The 18,889-nt window shown below is 46.4% G+C and overlaps 1 protein-coding gene across 4 annotated transcripts in view; it reads left to right on the top strand.

Moving 5' to 3' along the window:
- Positions 1 to 2,451: 2,451 nt before the first annotated feature.
- The window catches only part of CPPED1 (calcineurin like phosphoesterase domain containing 1), a 162,434-nt gene continuing 145,996 nt past the window's right edge, over positions 2,452 to 18,889 (top strand). For 3 of the 4 annotated variants that reach the window (XM_036226323.1, XM_016156895.2, XM_016156894.2), the window contains exon 1: positions 2,452 to 2,620. In XM_036226323.1, coding sequence (XP_036082216.1) covers positions 2,551 to 2,620 — 70 coding nt within the window. In that variant the 5' untranslated portion in view covers positions 2,452 to 2,550. The remainder of the gene's footprint in view (positions 2,621 to 18,889) is intronic. The other variant, XM_036226324.1, reaches the window with a different exon arrangement.

Below are 18,889 nucleotides of genomic sequence, written 5' to 3'. Positions count from 1 at the left end.
AGATCAGAAGAGCATGTGCCAGCTTGTAGGGTAAGGCCTTCAGCAGAGGGCTTGATGTTCAAATGAGCAGATGCATTCTAAGCAGGAGAAATTGCATATGCAAAGAGGGAAGTGGATTTGCATGTTTAAAGAACTGAAGGAGTCTAAGTGGGTGCAAAGTTAGTGGGTGAGAGGTAGGCACCGGCTGGATCTTGTAGGGCGGGCCTTGAGGCCACGATTAGGACTTCCTCCTTTAACATTTCCTGGAGGCACTGGGCCAGGCCATACCCAGGGAATAGGGATATAGTGGTTAATAATGATGATAATAATAATAGCTAATATTTATTAAGTGCTTACCACTTGCTATTAGAAATACTGTTTTAAGCACTTTGATGCACCTACTCCCAGCAACCCTATGCTGGAAGGTTAGAAACTAAATAATTTTAGGTAGAAACTAAGTAATTGTAGTTAGAAACACGAATTTTCAAGGTCATACAATCAGTAATTGGCAACTTCAGTCTGACTCCAGAACTCCTAGGCATTTATGTCCTTAATATGGAGGAGTGTCAAGTAAGAAAAGGTCCAAACCTGTAGAGAATTTTTATGAGTTTGAACCAAGCTGACAACAAAGGCCAGGGAGCAAGATCTCGAATGCTCCAGGGAATACGGTTTTGCAGCTTTTTTTATGCATTTGAGATTAAGGAGGGAAAGGAAGATTACACAAAGGCGAGAAAGAAAATTGGGGATTGGATTACAGGATAGTTAACAAGATTATATGCCCTCTTGAGGGTGGTATGGCTTATTTCAAAGGTATGTTAACCTAGACGCACAGAAACAATGGCCAGATCCCGCTTAAGGCAAAGATAAACCCTTTACTAAAAAGTTATAGGCCTGGGATGTGACCACCCACCATGACCTGCTTATGATCAGATCACCCTGTGAGGTTGCTTTCCATAGAATCGGACCTGCCCCCAACCCCAACCCCACCCCCACCCCCACCCTGCTGTCCACAGGAGGAAGAAACTCCTCTACCCACAAGGTTCTTTTGGCCTAATAATCAAATAAACACGAGACAGATTAGCAAGAGAAAATGACCACATTTAATCACATGCATATGTATGGGAACCTCCCATACATAGAAGAATCAGAGACCCTACATACATGAGCGGTTCAAAAACAGAAAAGGAAAATGAGGTAGATATGGCATTCTGAGCTAAGGATCACCTTGAGGCTTCAGAGAGGACGAAGGCCATTGCAGGACAATGGAAGGGCAGAGGTTCAGTTATTAGAAGTTGGCCCTGCCCTATAGATAGGGCAGAAAAAAGTTTTATCTCTTATAATCTCTTATTCTGGGCAAGGTCCCTAATTCAAATTCTTCTAGGTAGTTAAGGGGTGGGGAGTGGACAGAAGTTTCTTAAGACCACAGAGTCTTGGTTGCCTTTAGTTCAGAACAATTCGCATACCACAGAAGCACATCTTGGGGTGACTTGTTCTGAACCCCAACATTAACCACTATGATTTACTGCCTCTTGTCAAAGAGTAGAGGGCAGTTGTCCGGGTCATTTTAGCCACCCAAATAGTGCTTCATTCGTAGGTAGCTAGTTACGAAGACAATTTCCAAAAATTGGCACAACGTAAGAACTCCCGTGGGAGTTAAAACCAGACCCTTCTGGAGATTTAGATTCAGTAGGTTCACCCTGGAATTTGTATTTTTAACAAGTTTGACCAGTTCAATGGCTTTTGCTGGACAGATCCTTGTTTGGGTCAGTCACAGTTTCGCTTATTTTCTAGATGTGTCACCTTGTGCAAGCTGCTTCACCTCTCTGAGCTCGTTTTTTCCACCTGACTAGAGAAGGTAATGACATGGATCATCTCCTAGGGCTGTTGTGCGGATTAGGTGAGCTGCGCAAAATGCTTAGAGCAGTGCCTGATGCGTGAGCCATCATGATGTTAATACCATGGTGATGTTGACTAGACGCTGAAGAAGCCTCGTGATTAAGTGTCATAGATCACGGCTGGTGCTTGGAGGACTGACCTGGGACAGGTCCCAGTCCTTTTGACCGTAAGGTACGGTTCCCAGATAAAATACAGGCGCCCAGTTAAATTAGAATTTCAGACAAACGACGGAAAAACAATGTTTAGCATAAAGTGTCTCCCAAATATTGCATGGGACTTACTTATACTAAGCGGTCATTCGTTGCTCATCCGAGCGTCCTGTATTTTTATTTGTTAAACCAGAGCACTGCAACTTTAGGGAAGAGCTGGGCCCCATCCCGAGATGCCCGCTCTGCGCCGGGGGCAGTGCTCCGGCAGGCTGCACTCGCCAGGCGCCCCAATCGATCCCAGAGCGACCGCTCGAACTCCCGCCCGGCACAGGCAGCACTAGCGGCGCCCCGAGCGGCCGAGCCCCGCGAGCCCGCCTTGCCCCGCCCCGCCCCGCCCCGCCCCGCCCCGCCCCGCACAGACGGTACCGCCCCGCGGGGGCCAGGCCGGTCCGTCGGTTGGGTTGTGTGGAGTCGTGCCGTTCCCTCCCACGCAGTGCACTCAGGCGAGGCCAGACACTCGCTCGCCATGTCGGCTGCGGAGGCGGGGGGTGTTTTCCACAGAGCCCGGGGCAGGACCCTGGACGCGTTTTCCGCAGGTACTGCCTGTCCCGTTACCTGGGGAGGGAATGACTGCAGGGCTGCGGAACCTTTCTCATGGGGAACCTGCAGTCCCTGTGTGCGCGCCTCCAGCCGGACGGGCTTCGGGGCTGCACTCGGAGGCTGGGGACTACAATAAAGTTCCCACCGCCCGCCCGCAGGGCGCAGTGCAGAGGAGGCAATGCGCCTGAGGAGTCTGGTCGTGGAGCCTCGCTGGCCTTCACTTAACTTCCCTGAGAGAGAAGATAGAGTAAGACAGCAAAGGAGTTAATAATAGTCGCGGGGGCTCTGCAGTTGGACTTGGTTTCCAAGCCTTGCCTTGGACTCGTTACCCAGCAAATCTGGGCCTCAGTTTTCTCACCTGTAAAATGGGAATAGTTATAGTGACGACCTGTGTGGCACTCCATAAGCCCTGGCGCGTGTTAGAGACCGTTATTTTTATTATGGTCCGTCATCATGATGATTATCCTCTGTAATCACGGTTAGTTGCTGTCATATGAGTCATCCGGCAAAATGTGAACAGTACCCATCAGAGCAGTAGCAAGGGAAGGCAGTCAGGAGTTGTGTGACAGTTAAATGCTTGGGCTTTGAATTTAGGTAACCTGCCTTGATGCAAAAGTGGGTCTGTTAATACCTCAGAGGTAATAGATTAAACAGGTTAAAAGTGTTTTTTAGCAGGTTAGAAGGATTTTTGTAACCCAGTGTCCGACACAGGCTACGTGCTAAGCAAATGTTAGCTTTAGAGCTGTAAATTGAGAGGGAAGTCTCTTCCTGGTTCCTGGGTCCTCTGTGGATTTTGCTGCCTGAAGTCAAGTTCCTTCCCTTGAACTCCCCAGTTTCGTAACCCAAAGGAAGAAGTCACACATGCCCTTCTCCGTCTGGCTTGTGCTCACCTTTCTTGCTTCACGCTCCATTCCCCTCCCCCAGTTCTGCCACACTGGTTTTCTTGACCTGAGTTTAAAAGGACCAAGACCAAGGTCCTTTTCTCAGCACCTTGGCACGTGCTCTTCTTGCTCCCATAGCTAATCCCAGAGCTGGCGGGCCTGACTCTTTGTCCTCCATCACACCTTGTCTAAAGTTCAGTCACTTCATCAGACAGACTTTCCCTGGCTACCCTATCTAAAGTAGGTTTCTCCTGTAATTCTCTTAAAACCTTGCTCTTTCTTTGCAACTCTTGTTAGGGAATGTTAAGGTTCTCGAAAGCATGTGGGGGCCAGAAATAAAGGTGTGGTGGATTTTGGAAAATACAATCTGCTGTATTACCCATTCTCTGAATGTTTTAATATACCTTTTTTGCCCAATATAAGATTTTTGAGATTTATCCATATCGATGTAAGTAGCTCTATCTAGTTCACTCATTTTTCTGCTGGACATTATTCCCTTGTGTAAATGTATATATTATACATTCTATTGTTGCATAAGCTAAGTATCCTCCCTTCGGCTCCCCAAATCTACTCTCTTTCTTCCCCACTGTGTTCTAGGACATTGAACTCTATGGGCTTCAATGGGCTCTTCTTGTTGGGTGCAGCCATCAGGAGTCCCAAGCAGAAGAAGGGGGGAAGCAAAAGTCAGGGTGTTTATTCCCCCCAGCTTCCTCCTTGTGAGGTTTCCTTGGACTGGCTGTATTGTATTCCTTCCTGAAAGTCACTGCTTCTTTCAAGATAAGCTTTCCGCTGGGACTTTTCAAATTTGGGTAACCACTTGCTTCCTTCCTCCTGTCAGATGTAGGAGTGTAACAGCTTTGCTTTTTCTAACTTTGGGCTACTAAAGTGCCCAAAGTGTAGTTTTTCTACACTGAACTCATCCAAATAACCCCTTTTAAAACCCTCCTCTAATTGTCGTATTTTGAGTATGCCACTATTTCCTCATAGGATCCTGATATGATGGAGTTGTTTGTTTTTCACTCCTGGTAACAGTGCTGTTAGGACTATTTTTGGACAGGTCCTCTTGTGGGCCCATAGGGAAGTTTCTCCAGGGCAAATACCCAGGAGCAAAGTTCTGGGTCATAGGGCGTAATCATCCCCAGCCTTAATAGATCTTGCTAAAATGCCTTCCAAAGTCCTGACACCAAATTATACACCCACCAGCAGTAAATGAGAGTTCCTTGCTACTCTGGTCTCTCTGTCTTTTCAGTTCTAGAAGTATTTATTATGTTCCTGTTGCATTCTCTGGTATCTTGTGGAGAGCAGAAGAAAGAAGGGGTGGGGAAGGCAAGCGGCATACCCTCAGGGGCTCACAATCTGGGCACAAAATATAAATCTTGGCAAGTGGTGGGCCCTGTAGGCCACTGCAGTGAGAGGAGTTGAGATTTTAAGCACTGGTCCTGGGTGATGGTGGGGCCAGTAACTGAAATTGGGGAATAAGGAGTAGGTTCAGATTCGATGGGACTGATTTGGGAAGTGGTGGCTTTGAGGTGCCATGAGGAAATCAGGCAATTCGTGGAGCAGAGGGTATAGCTGGGGATGGGGGTGTGGGTGCCAGAGAGGAGATGGTATTGCTAAGGGAGTATTGCTAGGAGTCAGTGGCATTGTTAAGGTGGAAAGTGTAGAATAGTGGACAGTGTGTACGTAGCTAGGATGTGATAATGTTCATGGGGTAAGAAGAAGAAACACACGTTGAAGGCCTTAGCAGAAAACAACTAGAAATTTTGAAAAATAAACCCAGGAGCTGACCTGGGCACCAGAGTTGGGCTTAAGTCAGGGTGGTACACAGGGTCAGATGTTGCAGACATCTAGGTGAATGTTAGCTGAGCTAAGGATGGCAGATTTGCTTGTTGTGTCACCTTGAAGAGAACAATTTCAGTAGAGCTGTAAGGGGAAGCCTAGTACACAGTGTTTGAGGAATGAGAGAGAGACTGTAAAGTCAGCAAGGGTAGGTTTCTGTTTGGAGCCATTTGGTGATGCAAGGTAGGCATAAGATAGAAGCAGCTTAAAGGAGGAATGATGCTGAAGAAGGCAGGAGATTTTGAAATAATAATGATAAGAACAACAGGAGCATCTAACATGTTTATGGCAGCCAGGCACTCTACTCTGGGCTATATGTAGATTATCTCATGTTATCTTCAAAATAGTCCTGTTAAGGTAGCTATTATGATTATCCTCTTTTTATAGTAGGAAAAGAAATCAAGCTCAGAAAGATGAGGCAGCTTGCTCAAGGTCATATGATTGGTCTGAGATTGGTCTGGGGTTGAAAATCCAAAAGACAGGATACTTACTTGTTGAAGAGAGACATCCGAGGAGATGGGAAAGGATGGGATCGAGGGCTCAGAAGAGGGGTTGGCTCTGGGATCAGATGTACTCTTCTTCTCCATCTATCCGTCCAACTGTTTGTCCATCTCTCCATTTATCAGGCCATCCATCCACCAGTCTGTCCATCATGTCCACCTCCTCATCTGTCCGTCTATCCATCTGTCTGTCGGTTCATCCATTTGTGCACTCATCAAAAGTACTGAGCACTTGCCTTGTCCCAGCCATTGTGCTGGATGCCAGAGCGCAGCAATGAGTGAAAAACAGATGTGAGTCTGCACCTGTGTCACTTAGCTACTTGGAAAGCCCAATCATGTGGTCATGGTGGGAGGGGCTTCCAGTGGAGATTATGGGAGTGCTGAGGTATTGCAGCCTCCTAGCCCATTGGAGCTGCCACAGGGCTGCCAGTAGCACTAGAACCCCTAGACCACTCCAAAGCTGCCGTTGTCGCTGTTGCTGACTTTTCCCTGGATTCTAGTTCCTTGTTAGCATTGCTGGTGATTTCAAGAGATGCCTTTGGAGGGTCCGGTGTCAGTCCAGGCTCTGTGGGAAGGTAGAACCTCGAGCTGGTAGAGTTGCCTCAAAGGCAGGCCTGGAGAGGACGGGAAGGAACTGGCTTTCCCTGCCTGTCACCCAAAGACACACCACCTGTCACAGAGGTTTGTTTGTCTCAGGCAACAGAGCCTAAAATGACAGCCCTGACAGCTCTCACACTCACTGCTGGAAACCCCCTCCAGAACTGGCCAGGCACATGGTTTGTTTCCTGAGTGAAGCCTGGCAAGGAGGAGGAGAAGGAGTGCTGTCCTGGTCTGTTCAGGCTGCTCTGACACACCACCAGCAGGCTGGTGGCTTTATAAACACAGGTCTGGGTGGGAGTCCGAGGCCAAGGCCCCTGCAGATTTGGTTTCTGGTGAGAGCCCCCTTCCTGGTTCACAGGTGGCTGTCTTCTCTCTCTGGCCTCACATGGTGGAAGAGGGGAGCAGCTCTGGGGTGTCTTTTATGAGGGCACTAATCCATTACTAATCCCTCGATGCTTAATCTTCCAAGGGTCCCACCTCTAAGTAGCATATTGGGCGTTAGGTTTGACACAAGAATTTTGTGGTGGAGGGAGACACAGACATTCAGCCTCGGCAAGCACTTTAAGACCATTTCCCCCTGGTGATTTACTAGTCCCAGGCACTTCTTCCAGTAGTTGTAGGTGAAGCTCGGCCTCAGTCACTCATTCCCTGTTAGCATAATCTGCTAGGCTCTGCTGACCGATGTTTACAGAAAGTAAGTTGCACGCGTCTCACCCGAGAAGGCTCACATTCCTCAGGCATGATCAGATATTCATTTTAATCAGGCGAATTGATAATTTTATTTCCTTGACACATACCCTAATTAAGACCACTTTCTCCTAGCAAATAATCATCTTTCTAAAAGTTTACGACATCTGTTTTGAAGAAATTCTCAAAGGGAGAAATATTAAGATAAAATAAGTTTTAGAAATTACCTTTATTTAATTATTTTTCAGCCCCGATCTGTTTTCCTAGTTCACTTTACTGCCAGAATATTTCCCCCTTAGCGAACCCGGCTCCTCCATGGTTTTCTTAAGAAGGTTACTTCCCGGATGTTTCAAAGCTCTGCAGCTGTTTCAGAGAAGCAGTTATATCACTGATCCTGAATATTTCTTGGTCCCCTCTGGAATCCCTCTCAAATGCAGAGAGTAATGGAGTCTCCGTTAAAACTCTCTCTCAAACTCCATCTCTTCCAGGTCTCACCTGAGACCTTTTCTAGGAAGAGCAGACCTAGAGATATTTACGCAAGTCTGAACAGGGTTGAAGATGTTACGGTTTAAAAAATTTTCACATATCAACAAAGAAAAGGAATAAATGCTTTTAATTATGCCATAGTTTAGGCTAACCCCAGCATTTATTTGAGAAGGGTTCCTATGACTAAAATAGGAATTTTGATTATTTATCCCCTCCTCATTAACATCATCAAAATTTAGTGTGTAAAATTAGAGCGGAAAAAGTTCCCTTTAAAGCATTTCCAAGAGGCAGATGAATTTTATTTTTTAATAAAGGCTGATTCTTCAGATGCTGAACTTATTTTTGAGAATGCCTTTTTTTCTTTGCATTTCAAATTTTTAATAACTTCATTGAGGTACCATAATATTCACTCACTTTAGGTTTACATTAGTTTTTAATAAATTTACCGAGCGGTGCACCATCACAGTTTTAGAACATCTCGGTCTCCCCAAAACAGGAGCCTCGTGCCCACTTTCAGTCTCTCCTGCCTCCACTCTCGGTGCAGGCAGCTGCCACTTTGCTGCCTTAGCTTTGCCTTTTCTGGACGGTCTGTACCGATGGAGCCATATAATCTGTGGTCTTTTGTGACTGGCTTCTTTCCCTTGGCGTAGTCTTTTCAGGCTTCCCCAGAGTTAGAGCACGTATCAGCCCTTCATTCCCTTTTACAGAACAGTATTCCATTGTGTGGGTCACCATGTTTTGTTTACCCATTCACCCGTCGAAGAACTTTGGACGTCTTTTGGACGTTGATGGACATCATGACATTGGCCGTTAGGAATAAAGCTGCCAAGAACATCCCTGTACAGGTTTTTGTATGGACGTATATTTCATTTCTCTTGGATAGATTCCTAGGGTTGGAATTGCTGGTTCACATAAGTAACTATGTTTAACGTTTTAAGGAACCACCAAACTGTTTTCCAGAACAGCTGTGCCATTTTACCATTCACGATTTCTCCATATCCTTGTCGCTATCTTTTTAAAAAATTATTATAACCAGCCAAATGGGTGTGAAGTGGAGTCCCATGGTTTCGATATGCATTTTTCTAATGGCTAACAATGTCGAACATCTTTTTTGCCGTTTGTAATCTTCGCAGAAATGTCTATTTAGATCCTTTGCCCGGTTTTTAATAAAGTTATTCGTGTTTTTCTTACTGAGATATCTTTATGTATTCTGGAGACAAGACCTTGATCAGCTGTATTTGCAAATATTTTCTCCTGTTCTTTGGATAGTCATTTTACTTTCGTGATGATATCATTTGCAGCACCAAAGTTTTATTTCCAATGATGTCCAAATTATCAACTTTTTTTTATCACTTGTGCTTTTGATATCATATGTGAGAAATCTTTGCCTAACCCCAAATTGTGAAGACTTAACTCCTGTGTTTTCTCTTCAAAGTATTGTAGTTTAAGCTCTTATGTTTAGGTCTAGGTCCATATTGAGTTAATTTTTATGTATGGTGAAAGGTAAAGGTCTAGTTATTAGAAAATTTTCTCTTTTTTAAACTGTGGCAAAAGTCTATTTTAACTACAGTAGAAGCTATTCTTTTGGCTAATGAATAGAGAAAAGTTCAAGAGGAGAATCATAAAAATACCACACTTTTTTTTTTTTTTTAAGAAAACATTTTTAATGTAAGCTATAAATGTGCATTCATTTACCAGTCTTTTGAGGTCGGGCCAAGGACGTGTCTTGGAGTTTGGGTTTGCAAGGCTAGATGGGCCTGCCATGTAGCCTCTCTTGCATAAACACTCATAATGAATCTTTCCAGTTGGTTTTTTTCCAGTGGAGTAGTCAGTTAAAAGTCACTTGGAAAGCACGCTGAGTGAAGAATGCTTCTAGGTTTATATTTCCTTTTTCTTCAAATCTTTTACACTTGTCTCCCCAACACCTAATTCAGTAATATTTTTTACCAGCTTGCCTTTATTAGTCTTCCCAAAGCATTCGTCTTAGTTTTATTTGAAACAACCCTTTTTATATTCATGTTTTTCTGGTTTATATGTTTAATTAAAGTGCTAGCATAAACAGATTTGAGGACAACTCCTGATGGACGGATGTGTGGCGAGCAAACTCTGTGAGGGGCGGGGGCAGAGGTGCATGGGGCATGGGAAGGCCAGTGGCTTGCCCTGAGCCATAGTCAGTGCCTTCAAGAGGGCGTGGAGTGTTGGCAAATCCTTCACGTCGGTCTAGGAGAGGTCTGTTAAGAGAGTGTCGCCTTCACAGAGAGGACCGACAACTTCTTATATTTGTGCAGTGTGTGATTTTTACCTTGCCAAACGCTCCAGTGAGGAAGGGCCAGTAACACAGGGCCACACTAGCGGGAGACTCCAGGAGACCCAGAACTGCTGTCAGACACTCAGGAAATATTTGTTGAGTTGCGAGAATGCCCAAACTCTCCATGTCGCTTTGTTTAAAAGAAAGAAAACTAGCCGTGCCAATGCCACAAGCCCTCATTTGTGCCACGAGGACAGAGCGTTGGCTGGGTCTGTGTTCAGGTGCAGCTGTGCTGATGTGTGTAGTGACTTTATCTGTGCAGTGACGTCATCGGCGTGAGGCACTGTGGCGCTTGTGTGATTTTAGGTCCCAAACTACTAAGTGGGAGGGCCTAGAAGAGAACACAGCTCTTCGGGCTCCCAGCCCTTGGGCCTCCCTGCCAGGTCACACTGGAATAGGACAGAGTTCTCATCTTCCTGCTCCTCCCCACCCGTTCCTTCTTAGTTTTCCCCAACTCACCTGTTCAGCCTGAGGCCAGGGAGCTGTTCCCGAGCTCTGCTTCTCCCCTCCTTTCCGTGTCCAGGGTCCGCGGTCCTGTCCATTCCGCCTCTAGAGTGCAGCTTGATTTTGTCCACCTCTTTCCCTCTCAGCCCCCAGCACTGTGACCCCAGCTGCTCCGTCTCTCACCCCGGCACCAGCAGCCTCGGCACCCAGTCTCGCCCCGCCAGCCCATTCCCTGTATGGCATGCAGAGTCCTTCATTCACCTTCACCCACTCTTTTCCTTTGTGACACTTACTGTAACTTCTGGTTGTGTATTTATTCCAGTGACTTCGATGTCTTTTCCTGCCTCCAGATTATAAATTCCTGGAGGTTAGGACAGTGTTGGCAGTAGTGGACACCCAGTGGCCATTTGGTATGTGAATAAACAAATGAATGTGAACGAATACACTCCACCCGGATCACAGGTGTGGATCTGCCTAACCCGTTGCTCGTAGCTTGCACATACCATGTGTTCTCTGGACAAAACAAAAAGGAAACTAAGATACGGGACCAATCAGTAGGGCCCTTGTGAACACCGTCCCCCTTGTGGCGGGGGTGGGGTGGGGCCTTGTGGTTCGGGCGAGGAGGTTCCTGTTACCTGGCAGGGGCCCTCCCACAGAGCTGTGTCTGACCCGCCCGGAAACCATCTTCTGTCACCCTCCAGGGCTCTGTGTGCCCAGCCTTGTGCCTCCAGGGCTGCCTCTGCCTCAGAAGAGCCCCGCCACCCTCTCCTGAAGCAGCCGCCACCTGAGCCTGCCACCGCCTGCCGTCTTGGCAGGGGAACATGGGGCCGGCGGAAAAAAAATCAAGCGAACGTCCACCCAAACAGGCAAACCCTAGTGGGGTTCTACTTTTAGCGTGAGAGAGGTTCACGAAATGCCTTTTCTCCCCCATGAGCCTTTGTCTAAAACAGCCTTGTCCAAAGCCAGTGATGCTGAAAGCTGCCTGGCCCAGTCATCCTAGCCCATCTGCCTTCTCGGAAGGGCTGCAGACAAGATTCTGGCAGGCCCTTCTTTCCCAAATGGCAAGTGTGGCAGCCAAGCCGTGACTCAGAAGCTTTTGTGTATCTCAGAAACTACCTTTTGAGTGCATTTAGGCCAAGAAAAGGGAGGTTGGGTAAATTCACTTGGTACTTAGGAAATGTCATTTAGAGACTCTGAGGCTATTGCTGTCACAGTTGATTATTTTGGGGGAGGCGGGGGGTCCTGAAGGACACTATTTTTTTTTTTTTTAACAGCTTCACATACTATACAATTCTCTTTTGAAGTGAACAGTTCAGTGGCGTTTGGTCTTCAGAGATGTGCAGCCAGCACCACAGTCAGTATTGGAACATTCCCCCACCCCAGAGAGAAACTCCAGGCGCCTAAGCTGTCGCCCGCCTCCCTCCCTCCCTCCCAGCCCCAGGCAACCACGGATGAGAGACACTGTTAGCTGCCCTATTCTGGCAGTTTTACGGTGGGGGCATTCGGGTCGTTAAACCAGAAAGCGTCCCAAAGTGGTCAAGATTGTTTTGCTACTGCGTTTCGTTTTGTTTTGTTTTTGTTTACCACTAAAATGAGATTAGTCCCCAGAAAAGATGACAGAGATTGCTGAAGACATTTAGATAGTGATTCACCGCGCAGATTGCTGCTCTGAGGAACTGCAAAAATTGCATTTTGTTGGCTTTTGCTCTTTAGCCAGAAAGCCTCCAGGCGGCTGTAAAGCTACCCATCTTTGCTGTTTTATAGCTAAAGCAGTATCCACAAGGAAAAGACGTGATGGGCAAAGCCTGTGAATATATGTGTGTGTGTGTATACATATATGTGTGTATATATCGCCCAGTGTGTTCTGAACTCCACTGTGTGCTATAGGGAACAAAGAAATAGGTAGGATTTGGTGGCTCTGTCTGCTGAGAGAGGTACAGGAGGTACTGTGAGGAATGGTCATGGAAATAGAAGCTTACCCTTGACTGCTGACTGTGGGCCAAGTCCAGGCGCTTTCCGTGGATTACCTCATGAATTCTTCACAACGATCCTTTTGAGGTAGACGCATTATTACCTTAAAGATAAGGAAGCTGAGGCCCAGAAAGGTTAAGGAACCTGTATCGTGTCACTTGCTTGGTAAAGGATGGAAATGGGAATTGAACCCAGCACTCAAGCCTCAGAACCTGGGCTACACTGGGACTGGGTTAGGACTTCAGGAGATAGAGGCCCAAAGTGGCACAGGGACTTTCGGGCCTTCCCAGGCCCTTGTTCCGGTATGATCCGTCCCCCGCCTTGGATTCACATTCGCCCCTGGTCTCAGGAGTCTGGGTACTTGCCACGCCCTCTGCCTGGGGTGCGTCCCCACAGCAGCTCCCATGCCTGGCTCTTTCTCATCCTTCAGATCTCAGGTCCCATGTCGCCTCACGGCTCCATCTAACCAGAGCTCCCCCACCTACCGGTCGCTTTGTCCGTGGGCCCCCTGGTTGCTTTTGCGCAGAGTACACGTGTTAACACGTCAGTTGTTGACCTGTTCGTTGTTCACCTTCCCACCGTTCTATAAGGTCTTTAGGAATGGGACCTGTAGCCTTGCTCACCGCCGAGTCCAGCGACTAGTGCGGCACCTGTCATGTGGTGGCCACTCAGATGAGATGAGGAGGCAGAGCTGCATCTGCTTGCAGGGGAGGGAGACAGGCATGGTAGAGGTAGTGTGTGAGCTGGGCTGGGAAGGACAGAAGGGATCTCAGTGGCGGGGAGAGCTTGTACAATGGAGAGCATCCCCGGAGGAAGGGGTGTGTTGGAGGAGCAGAGACGGGCCCATTTGGAGGCATCCTGTGGAATGCCTTGTCCAGGGTTTCTGAACCTCAGCATTGACATTGGGCCGGACTATTCTCTGTTGTGGGACTGCCCTGTGTAATGTGGGATGTTTAGCAGCATCCCTGGCCTCTGTCGACTGGATGCCAGAGTACCATCTCCCTCCCAGTGTGACATCCAAAAATGTCTCCAGACGTTAGTGTCCCCTGGGAATGAAAATTATCCTTGGTTTACAGCCACGGGGCAAGTGGGAATAGTAATCCATATGGCTGTGAAAGTTTTGGGTTACGTTTCAGCTCCAAGTGCCAGAATGAGGGAGGATCCGTTGCCGTCTTCATTTATCCCTTCACCAAATGTTTGGTCCCACAGGCCAGGGACCAGACGATGCATGCTGACAATGTACTGGAAAGGGAAAGCAAACACGGGCCTCTCCTCGTGGAAGTTAGAGGGTTTGAGGATCGGGGTGAGGGTGTTCGGAGGAGTTGCGCTGGTGGTCGCCGCCCGAGGTCGGTGAGGTTGGGAGCGCTGCATGGAGCTGTCCCGGTAGTGCCGGTGGGGACAGACGGCACACACCCGAGCTCAGACATGCTGCAGGTTCGGCTCCAGACCACCTCAGTCAGCCGAGTATCGCATTATAGCGCACTGTAACCTTTTTGCTGTCTGAGGGCCTTGCTTCATTTGTAAAAAATGTAGCGTCTGTGAGGTGCGAGAAAGCAAAGTGCAAAACGAGGGCGGCCCGTGCTGGGGGCGGTGGCGTGGCCATGACTGCATGCCGCCTGCTTGGCCCAACGCGCTGACACGTGACCCGGACACCTGTGGGTTGGTGGCCTGGGGTCCGTGGTGGCACAACCAGGGCCATCAGGAGAAGGAGCCCGTCTTAAAGGAAAGATGGTAAATTTGCTTGTGGGAGTGTTGAATTTAAGGTGCCACTTGTCCCAACTGACAGGACAAGCTGGAGGCTTGGACATGTCCAGAAAAACAAATACTGACTTTTTAGTTAATTCTGTGGCTTCCAAGTCAGATAGAGAAGTGTGGCCCCTATAGTCCCAATTCATATATTGTTTTGAGTCATATAAGTTAACAGGAGCCAAAACATCGACTTCTTAAATACTCTTACGATGCAATGATGTGGTGTTGTAATAATAGGAACCTTGTTAACCAGACTCCTGCTGATCAGACTTGTAACCAGTATCTTATGATTTTAACTCTGTTTTCCAAAAGGCATGCTAGAGTTATAAAGTGAGGCTTTTCTTTATAAAAATTAAGAAAGCTATTTATCATTGTATTCCACCTTGAATTATTTGAGGTTGCTTATAAAGTAACAACTTTAACACATCAAGAGGGCATACATTAATAATATTAGTATTAATGAATGACATGACTGGCTCCCGTAGGCCTTTTCCTAGTTGGGTGATGAAAGTAGTGATTCCTTTGCTTTGGGAGTGCATTTATTATAGTTGGTCATTGATTAAGTGGTAATAGCAAAAGGATCAATGAAACTTTTGATTCTTGGTATATATTAAAAAGTCAGCTTCCATTAACAATTGACAAATATGCCCAAAAGGTATAATAAAAATGAGAGGAAATATATTGGCGGAGACAGATTCGAGAAAACATTTAGTTCATAATATTAAAAGTGCAAATTGTAAAGAGAGATTGCAGTTTGAATATCTATCTTTCTTTCAGACAGGATATTGGCACACAAACAGTCTCTAGGGAAGATTAATGGCACGGCATTGTGTGAATCCTTAAAGAGTTTTAAGATTCTTCTCTGTATGCAGTTGCTTTGCACCTGGTGATGCCTAAAGGAGACTCGCAGGCCTTTCCTGTCTGTAGTTTAATGCCACCCAAATCCACTGTCCTTTTATCCCTCCGTTTTGGGAGGCGGTTTCTCGTGCAGTCTCTATCAGTTAGCTGGAATTTCGAGGTGGCCAAGTTTTGTGCTTCTCTAGATGATGGGTAAATCAAATTTCTTTCTAAAGCCAATTTTTCCTTTAAAAATATTTCTAAGTTAATTGAAAATTTAATTTAGATTATGTTAACTATTTGATTTAGGCTGTAGTAACAGATTTTGGTAATTTACGGTGGTAACGTAGAGCTTGTTTTTCCTGGTTTGTCATTTGGACAGACTTTATTGAGCACTCCTAGCTGGATAGTTCTCTGTAATCTCACCCGTGTGATCACCTGCCCCAAAGTCAGGGCTCTGGGGCAGAATAGGCCTGGTTCTGGCCCTCACCCCTGTGGATCACAATCTAGTTATTTGCCCTTGACCTTGCTTGGTTTCCTCTTCCACACCACTGAGCAAAATGGAAGGGTTATCATAGATAATTGCTTGCCATTGCAGATGTACACAGGGACCTGGCAGTGAATTGGGCTGGGTGTGGACTAAGTCGAATTTGAGCGCACAGGCCCATGTGAAGGGGCAGCCACTGGGACCTGGTGTGGCCAGGTTTTCCACAAGAAATCACAAAGCCAGCCGTATGTGTGAAACTTGTGAGTTGAAAACGTTGGCAACAAATCAAAAATTTTACAAACACTGTATGAACCAAACAGAGCACATCTTCTAGCTAGACCACATTGAGAAATCTGAAGCTTGTAAGTTCTTGGGAAGATGAATTAGCACCCCGTGGGAGATGGTCATTCTGGGCCCTAGCTTATACCCTGAACCAGCCCTGTGCTGTTGGCAGGGATTGTGAGCATCACAGCGTACTGGGGAAAAGCTCTGGGCCTTGCCAACATTATCTTTGTGTACAGTCTTCTGATTTACCAAAATGTCCTGTTCAAAGGAAACTTCTTGGAGACAAAAATGTCTTCATGGAGGTGGACAGCTTTCAGGTCGGGCAGCACAGGGCACGTTCCGTCTCCTTTGTAGCTCTCCTCTTCAGATCATCTTGGCAGCACTGAGATTCTGAGAAGCGAAGGCTGCTGCTTTTTAACCTTGAACTTGAACCATGACTAAGTTCCCTACTCAGGCCTCAGTACCCCCTCTGGTTAAATAAGAGGGTTGGTTAGAGTAAGTCTGAGAATCCCCCCAGCACTGACAAGTTTCCAGTTCCCAGTGGGAAAAGGTAGCCTCGGCCTCCTAGGATGGGTTGCAATAACGGGCTCCCTCAGCTCAGTACAGGGAATTTAAAGGGAGATGATTAGGTGGTAATGGGTAATACCAAGAAATACTACATACTTGAGCTGCACACAGACAGGGACCTAAAAACGAATAGGAAAATATGTAAAACCAAACCAAAAAAAAAAACGCCACCACTAACAACAAGAAAAAAAGTCCTCCAAGTCATTATGCCAATTTAAACAAAAATCACTTTGCATGTTTCTCATAAAACATGTTTAGGCAGTTCCTTGATTAGTTGAAGGCCAGTGCTCCTCAAACTTGGATTTGCATACAAATCACCTGGAGATTTGTTAAAATGCAGATTCTGACTCAGTGTGTCTGGGGTGGGCTGAAGATTCTGCCTTTCCAACAAATTCCCAGGGAATGTTGCTGCTGGTGGTTCACAGGCCACACCTAGAGGACTGAGCTGTAGCTCAGCCCCGCCCTCTGAGCCCCAGTGCAGCCGGCTTCATCCTCACCTCCTCCCTCTGCCTCGGCCTCCATTTCCGGGTAATTCTTCATTTGGGTCATCAGTAATTTACTCTTACCATGCCAATCTTATATTTAAGTTCTTTGACTAGGAAGACAAACAAACATTTCCACCTACTCCTTGATCTTTAAGTGTCTTTTCTAATGCTCTGATGACGTTATCAGGACGATTTAGGAATGGACCTCAGTATATCCAAACCTCCGTGGCTTGCACTGCCAGAGTAATGCTTTCAGTGAGTTTAAAGAGAGAAGCCGGGCTGTGCCAGGGGCAGACCCTCGCTCTGCCCCAGAAGGGATGGCATTGCAAATTCTCCCTGGCTCTTGTAGAGGTCAGCTAACTAATACCTGTGCCCTGCTCTGCCAGTAACTTCAGACTTTGGTGAAATAATTTAATGCAAATGTTAACAGTTCACTTTCAATATAAAAATTTGCCCTTTCAAGAGATGTACAAGATTCCTCCTTCTGGAACTAAGCTTTACAAGCCTCAAATAACTTTAATTCAGTCTTGATTGAAATTACGCCGAGACCAAAGACCACAAACTTCTGTAGCAAGAACCTTAAGAGGATGCAGGTGCTTTTCAGAATGCAGAGCCTAGAGTCCCCAAGTTGCGTTTGTTAGGTAGGTAATGTAGATGGAATAGTGAAATGTGAGCTGTCATTCGTTTTAGGTCAGATCTATTTATTTTGCACCTTGTTATCATAAAATTGAGATTCTGTGTAAGATTTTACTAAGTAAACAATAATGAAAAACTTATTTTAATACCTCCAAGAACTATTGACTTTTCGAGACTATGACTGTTTGTCTTTGGAAACTATGTTTGTTAAAACGTTTGCTGCAGAAATCTGTTTATAAATTCTGTTGTAGAACATTGATTTATGCTTCAGCCTTGGGGTGACTATCACCTCCTTGATCTAGTTCTGATTAATTTATCCAGTTTATTAAACAGGTCTTCAGACTGCCTCAGAAACAGAAACATAGGTAAAAGTAAAAGCATTCATCGATGCAAAAAGGTTATTTTTCAAATAAAATAAATAAATGATGCTAAAAATGAACTTTAAAACACATATCAGAATCTCAGTTTTTCTCATAGCACCAAGCTTCAGCTCGCGGAGAGGTCTTGCTGACTCCTCCCTGGCCCTTTGTCTTTACTGCCTGACCCATGGATATCTATTAGTATGTGACAAATTACTCTGAAAGTTGGCAGCGTGAAACACCCACGTGTATGATCTCACAGCTGCTGTGAGGAATCTGAGTGCTGCTCACCTAGGGACTGTCACAGGGTTCATTCGGTGCCAGCTGGGGCTCTGCTCTCATCTGAAGGCTCCATTGGGGAGGCCCCCTCCTCCCAGTTCTGTGGTTGTTGGGTTGGTGCAGAGGGCCTCCCTCACTCCCTTGCTATGTTGGCCTCTCCACTGGGCTCATCTCATCGTGGCAGCCTTTTTTCTCTAGAGCGGGGGCTCCAGGAGAGGAAGCAAGAGTAAGGAAGATGAGAGTCACACTCTTTCTTCTAACCTAATATCTCTTTAACCATCTTACCGAGGTATGACTGACATGTAAGAAGCTGTACATACTTGATGTGTCTAACCCGATGAGTTTGGGGATAATTACGCACCTGCGAAACCATCACCACATCTTCCCAAAGCTGCCTGTCACCCTTGTTATTGCACATGCGGGTAGTAAGAGTACAACATCTTAGCAGATTTTAGGTGTAGGACGGTGTTGTTACCTGCAGGAGCTACGCCGCGCGGCAGATCTCCAGGGCTTCTTGATGTCGCGTAGCTGAAACTCTGTGCCCTTTGACCATCACCTTCCCATTTCCCTCGGCCTTCAGTCCTGGGCAGCCATCATTCCGCTCTCTGCTTCTGTGAGCTCGACTACTTAAAAATCTGCATATCTATGCTATTGGACAGAATCTGTCTTCTGCGGCTGGCTTGTTTCACTTAGCGCAATGCCTTCCAGGTCCAGCCATGTTGTCCCAAGGGGCAGGATATCCTTCTTTTGTAAGGCTGAATAAATACCCAGTTGTGTGTGTGTACCACATTTGGTCCATCCATTCATCCATCAAGGGACATTTAGGTCCTTTCTATGTCTTGGTCTAGCCTTCTCCCTGAAGGGA

Source organism: Rousettus aegyptiacus, unplaced genomic scaffold, assembly GCF_014176215.1.
Source record: "Rousettus aegyptiacus isolate mRouAeg1 unplaced genomic scaffold, mRouAeg1.p scaffold_m13_p_8, whole genome shotgun sequence".
Classification (NCBI taxonomy): domain Eukaryota; kingdom Metazoa; phylum Chordata; class Mammalia; order Chiroptera; family Pteropodidae; genus Rousettus; species Rousettus aegyptiacus.
This window is presented reverse-complemented; position numbering and strand designations above follow the sequence as displayed.